A 7,072-nucleotide genomic window follows, 5' to 3' on the forward strand; every position below is an offset into this window, starting at 1 on the left:
AACATAAGATAATAGATCATATGGAATGATCCAAACATTGATGATAAAAAATTCTACAATCAAATTCAAATATTGAAACTACATTAACATGTATTATAGAAATCCAATAAATCAGAAAAACATATACAAACAAATTAAAAAATTTAAACTACATAAACATGTATTACATACTTTTGCAAACAAATTCAAAAGCGTTGGCATTCACTAAAAGAAAACTGTCTACTCTAATATTTCATCCCACAACGAGAACTAATGAACAGGGCATATTACTGTCAGCTGTATAGAACAAGCTGTGGGCTTAAGAGTGCGAGTAATTCATAGACTAAAAACGACGGCATGAATTAGAGCCACCAATATGAGCTATAACAAATGGAAAGAGAGGCAGGACAATTGAATAGAGATGAGAAGAAAAGAGAGATGTACAAGGGGTAAAAGAGGGGTGAGCGATGAGATCAGAGTCCAAGGGCAGAAAGAGGGGTTTTGCCCTGACCGGCCTCAAAGTAGAAGATGAGCATAGCAACCATGGCGAGCCTTGCATGTTTGATCTCAGCCAGCTGAAGGCGCTCGAGCTTATCAGGGTCAGGAATGTACTGGCCATTTCTGATCTCCCCAGCAAGAGAGAGAGGGTCGAAGAACTTACCGCCAGGGTACCCCTGCTGACCAGTGGCGTTGGCGAAGTTGTCAGAAGTCCTGGACCAGGGGGTCGCCCACTCCACCGACTGAGACTCGGGATTGAAGAAGTCCACCCACCGCTTGCCCTCCACCCACCCCATCAGAAGCAGCTGAGTGCCCAGGAGTGTACCGAATGAGAAGGGTGCCAACGCCTCTGGCTGTGCCCCTGCTTCGAACCAGGGCACGCCGCTCCACGCCTGACCCACAAATATCCCCACCACCGCCGCCATCGCCCACCGCCCATGTATCAGCTCCGCTTCTCTGTACCATTTCAACTGATCCGGGTTCCGCCCTAACCCTAGCGGGTCGAACCCATAATCCCCCGGAAGCCTACAACATTAGTACATTTTCATGAGTAGTGATTCACATGTATCTATCTAATATACAATGAAAATAAATAGAACTAATATCAATTACATCTAGGTATGAAGCACAGGCGGCAGTTCAAACAACGTTTAACTAAGAAGTTTCTTCTAAGTACAATACCATCTCAGATGAGCTTAATCATGAAGTTCTTTCCAACTTAAGTCCACCTACTTGACTTGATATATCATTTGAGGTTTACTCATGGAGTTCTTTCCAAATTAAGCCCACTCAGTTGGCTTGATATCAGATTTGAGATATCACCCATCCTAATTTCTTCTAAGATTTATGCCGGCCCAATTTAAATTGTTACTTCATTTATAAACACTACAAAACTGAGTTCTTATAAACACTACACAGCTGAGTTCTGATTATGAATCAAAACCGTGATTACCCAGAAGCAAAGAACCCCAAAAACAAATAGCACTAGTAATACAACACTTAGATTGGGAAGCATGTCTATTGCATGAAAATGAGATTGGGAAGCATGTCTATTGCATGAAAATGAATGAACTAATATCTATTGCATCTAGGATTGGGAAGCATGTCTATTGCATGAAAATGAATAAACTAATATCTGTTGCATCTAGGTATGTTAGGAGCGCTGGGCAAAGGGGACACTTCGTTTTGTTATTCCAAACTTTCCTAATTAACTTACGTTTTAGTTTGTAGCCAATACCACTGGACTGAAGTACTACACAGTTCAGAAGTGCTTGATTATAGAGTTTCTTCTAACTATAACACCGTCTCCAGTGGACTTAATCATGGAGTTCTTTCCAACCTAAGCCCACCCACTTCACTTAATACCTCATTTGATGTTTAATCCTGGATTTCTTTCCAAATTAAGCCCTCCATTCGGCTTGATACTCTATTTGAGATGTCACCCATTCCAGTACAAGACCCGCTCAAGAACATTTAATTATAGAGTTTCATCTAAGATTATGCTCCCCTACTTAAATCGTTACTTTATTTGTAAAATCTTCATAACTGAATCCGATGAAATCCATAATCACCCAGAAGCCAACAACTCCAAAAGTAAATAGCATTAGTAACACAGTACTCAGATTGGGAAGTGGAAACTATATTTTTGCTTGCTCTAGTAGCAGGAAATGATAAATTGGATATTTGGCTTGCCCTAATGGCAGTAAAGGAGGAAATTGGTTTGTTGCTTGGCCTAAAAGCAGCAATAATGTAGAAAACTCACGAGCCATCAAGCCATTCTGGATCGACCAGGTTTCCGCCGCCCCTGACGCCCGGAATCCATGATTTCTTGGCCTTCGCAGCTGCCATGGCGACCACCCGGCAGTGGAATTTCCCATTTCTGCTTCTGTTTGGGAGTCCTGCGATTCGACCTCCAAACTGACTTCTTGTGGAGATGCCTGCGATCCGGTGAGAGAGAGCGCATGCTGTGCTTGTGGCTGCACCGGCCGCCATTGTTCTTCCGCTTTCTCTTCTCTTCTCTTCTCTCTGTGGTGTTCTTGTAGCTTGTAGGGACTGGAATTGGTAATGAATTGTGGGGGGAAGGGGAAAGCTGAGGTACCCTTTCAAATCGGAAGAAATCTGGTCGGATAGATCTTTGGCCAATGACATCAACGCTTCCAATGAAGTATCTCAGCATTCGACACGTAGGCGAACGTGATCCATTGCCTCTTTCCGGAAGCTGCTGGGAGTGGGCATTCCCACACCCGACAATCGCAACGTAGATATACTCATGAACCTGATGTATTATATTTAATGTTGAGCATGACTGCCTCCGATTGAGAGAGTATTCAAATTTCAATAAGGTTTTTTCCATGTTTTTAGATCAAATTATATGGTTCACATGATTTTCTTCTTTTTGCTCTCTTCTTTCTAATGATGGATCAATATGTCGAGGAAATAAACTCTAGAGTTTTCTTAAAGATACATATACTAACTTAGATTGCGGCAATCATATGTCTACATTTCAATGAGGTTTTCATTACATTTGAAAAGAATATACTAAAGGAGCAAATAAATTGAAAACAATGTCGTGGAACTTGAATGGCTAGATTATGAAAGGTTCTTATATGAGTTTCATGGGCTTCAAAAGTTTTCTTTTGTGAACATTAAGTTTAGTGAAGCTATTATTGTCCCATAAGATATTTAATATTTAGCCTTACGAAGTTAAATTTTTTTAAAATAAATTATTATTCTACAAGTTGATACATGAGAAACACTCTCCTTCCACATTTAACATACCAATTGAGCTCTTAAATGTGGAAGGTATAATATAATGATTAAAGAATTTAGCAAGTGTTAAAGCAAAAGATATAGATGGACTACATGTTTCCTTCACAAAACAAAGAATATGCAATGACATTACTCATATGGTTTTCTAGTAGAATGGACAGCTAATGTGGACACATCCCTCTCTATAAAAGTTGTAATATCAAAAAATCATCTAACCCCTACACTATTATGGGCATCTCTCTCTATTAAAGTGGTAATATCAATAATTTGTCTATTTACCACACTAGTGTGGTCAACCCTATTTTTTGGAAAGGTTTTGTTAGAGTGGGGTTGTCGTTGTGCCAAAACATCGATCTGTTAGTTCCCAATACAATCACTCAACTTATAGTACATAGGAGGCGATTAAGCCCTTGTCACGAATTTTGAGGGGAGTGCTAAACATTTTACCAACAATCTCCCCATCAGTATTACCCAAGGTTCTGAAGATTAAAACCCGTGACCAAGCTATGATACCACTTGTTAGAGTGGGGTTGTCATTGTGCCAAAAGGTTGTTTTGTTCATGCTCGATACAACCACTCAACTTATAGTACAAAGGAGGTGGCTAAGCCCTTGCTAGGAATCTTGAGGGGAGCATTAAACATTTTGCCAAGAGGTTTATGGGAGAGTGATAGATCATAAAATAAAAAGTTGGGTAGAAGATGAGGGGAAAGGCGAAAAATGGCAGACAAGCTTTAGACTACTTGACGTTATCATTGAGCATTACATGACCCTTAAATACTTGATTGAAAATATTTTCTCTAGTAAAGAACTCTATTCAATGTGTATAGAAAGTAATGTACTACTTCTCTCCAATAGATTTTTGGTAAACTTGCTTCCTTCAACATAGTTCTTGTTGCTTCCTAAGTTGTTTGATTGACCCTTTCAACTACACCATTCTAATGTGGTGTTTTAGCTACTAAAAAATTGTCTCTTTCCATGTTTCTCAAAAAAAAATTAAACACATCATATGTAAACTCTCATCATTTTTCAGAACTCAAGCATTTAATCTTTCTACCACATTCGTTTTCAACTCTAGTAGGTTAAATATCTTGCATTCCACGAATGCCTCTATTTTTCCTTAAAGAAATATAACTCAAGCCAACCTTGAATAATGATCAATAAAAAGTATAAAGTATCTCTCACCTTGAAAACTTAATGTCCTAGTAATACCACAAAGATTAGAGTGCACAAGTTCCACTAAATTGGTAGATGAATAATTGTTTTCCTTAAAGAAATTTTGTCTTTGTTTTCTTGCTTGACATCTCATGCATATCACATTATCTATATTTTATAGTCTATGTAAGTCTATTACTATTCATGATGATCTTATTCTTGCCACATTATCAAAACTAATATGGTACATCATTTAGTGCTAAAGTTGATTGTCACCAGTCTGAGATAGTAAAAAACATTCTTTTGAAGCTCCTTCAAGCTAGTACATATATTCCTATCTCTTATCTACTTACAATCACATCTTGAGAACTCTTCCAAATTTTGCATCCTTCATTCTTGAAAACAATACTATATCCATTCTCACTCATTTGTCTAACACTCGAAATATTGTGAGATAAGCCCTTTACCTAATAGCCTACATTGTTAATTTGATTATTTCCATCAAAAGTAATAGAACCTCTAGTAACAATATAAATAGTCTTGTCATCACCAAATCTAATAGGACCACTGTCACATTTTTCAAGTGACACAAATTTACTCTTATCCCTAGTCACGTGATGAGAATAACTATTATCAATCAACTATTCATTTTTTTCCTTCTAACATATGAATTAGCTTCAATAGATCAACATCAACTTCAACATATCAACATCAAATTTAAAGTAAAAAATTTGGTGATATCAATTTCCAGTTTCTTATCTTCTTCAACATATAAGAAGCAATGTTCTATTTCTAAATCATTAACTGAAATACTAGCATCTTTGTTCACGTAGTAAGCCTTCTTATTAAACTTGATAAACATTTGTCTAGGACCTTTCTTTGGACATCTACTAGAAAAATGACCAATCTTTCCATGTTTAAAGCATTTCAAGGGTAACATACATTTTAATTTGTTAGTACCTTTCTTCAGCCTTCTTTTAAAGTTTGCTTCAAATTTCTCTTCATCATCGTCATTTGGATCTTCTTCTGATTTAGTCATCTTAGAATTTATCTCTGATCTAATCTTCTCTCTTCCAAAATTCCTTAGCTCAAATGTGGTCAAGGTTCCAAAAAAAATATCTTTAGCAAACTTCTTTAGGTCATACACATCTCCAATCATTGAGATCTTATCACTGTAGTTGTCTAGTAATGTCATCAGTATCTTTTCTATAAAGTCATTGTCGATAATTGTCCCTACTTGGTTCTTCACTTTATTCATTGCATTATTAACTCTCTGAAAATTACTTTCAATATCTTCACCTTCTTCCATTCTCAAATTCTCATAGAAACTCTTAGTTGTTAGCCTCTTAGATAACTTAATCATATCATTTCCTTCATGAATATCTTTCTAGAGTTCATAAGAAGCCTTCAAATAAATAATATTATCTAACTCAACCTTTGATAAAGAACTAGTAATAACTTACCTTGGTTTTTCATTCTCCTCATAGTCAAAGATATTATATGGACTCTTAAGCCCATTTGAAGGGAACACATACTTTGTCTTCAAATGTTTCTAGGTCTTGTAACCAAATGAAATCTATAAATGTGATATGATAGAATTAAAAAAATTAGAATAGTAATGCATTATGAAAAATTATTGATATACAATATGATTGTATATATGATAGACTGAGAATCAAAATACATTTTGAAGTTATTTATCAATACTAAAATATATCTAAGAAACTGTGTATGTATTTATACTATAGACTATAATATGTATTCAATCGTTGAACTACTAATCATGTTATGTTTTCGATAATGTTCATAGCAACGATGACTCAATATAAATAAAGATTTAGGTAGAGTCATGTCCACAAAGGGACAAGACTCTATGTGGTATATGTACCATGTAGGGTCATGTTCCTACATGTACATTGAACTTTAGTCAAACCTTAATTTGATTATAATAGCATTAACAAAGACTTTTCATTGGTGCATAACAACACTCATTGAGCATAAAGGATAATCAACAATATTTAGAGATGAGCCCTATAACATGAAGGGAAGATATATTAAATTTAGATTATTAGTAAATCATCCAATGTGCGTATGTGTATATATGTGTATATACATACAAACATATGTGTGTGTGTGTGTGTGTGTGTGTGTGTGTGTGTGTGTGTGTGTGTGTGTGTGTGTATGTATAATTATATATATGTATGTATATATGTATATGTGTGTGTACGTATATATATATATATATATATATATATATATGTCTGCATATATATGTATATGTATATATATGTGTGTGTGTATTTGTATGTATGTATGTATATGTGTGTGTGTGTGTGTACATATATATGTAATGTGAATATGTATATAGGATTATCTAGTTGAGCTTCAAATCGATTGAAGCTATAATTTTAACACCCCCTCTTAGCAAGGGAGGATTGAAACATTAGTGTTTTATCACAACAATAATATTCACTTGATATGTGCACTGACTTCAGGTTTGAGATGTCAATCAAGAGAATAAGTTATTTATTTTTTAGCACTTTAGGACAACTGAGTCAATCAGATAACAATAAATCCATATGTCATGAACTCTATCATGACAAGTATCATGATATCTAGCACTCTGGGACAACAAATGAATTTTAATCATGATACATTCGTTATCATGACTAC

At 35.6% G+C, this 7,072-nt stretch overlaps 1 protein-coding gene across 1 annotated transcript; it reads right to left on the bottom strand.

Moving 5' to 3' along the window:
• Window positions 1-205: 205 nt before the first annotated feature.
• LHCB6 (light harvesting complex photosystem II subunit 6) lies at window positions 206-2,643 on the bottom strand. Its single transcript, XM_089808532.1, has 2 exons — window positions 2,240-2,643; window positions 206-1,002 (listed from the first exon to the last, which is right to left on the bottom strand). The coding sequence occupies exons 1-2, from the start codon at window positions 2,623-2,625 to the stop codon at window positions 453-455; spliced, it is 936 nt and encodes a 311-aa protein (XP_089664658.1). The 5' UTR covers window positions 2,626-2,643; the 3' UTR covers window positions 206-452.
• Window positions 2,644-7,072: the final 4,429 nt, after the last annotated feature.

This window comes from Cupressus sempervirens, chromosome 11, assembly GCF_028749045.1.
Source record: "Cupressus sempervirens isolate cs-2001-9-10 chromosome 11, ASM2874904v1, whole genome shotgun sequence".
Taxonomy (NCBI): Eukaryota; Viridiplantae; Streptophyta; class Pinopsida; order Cupressales; family Cupressaceae; genus Cupressus; species Cupressus sempervirens.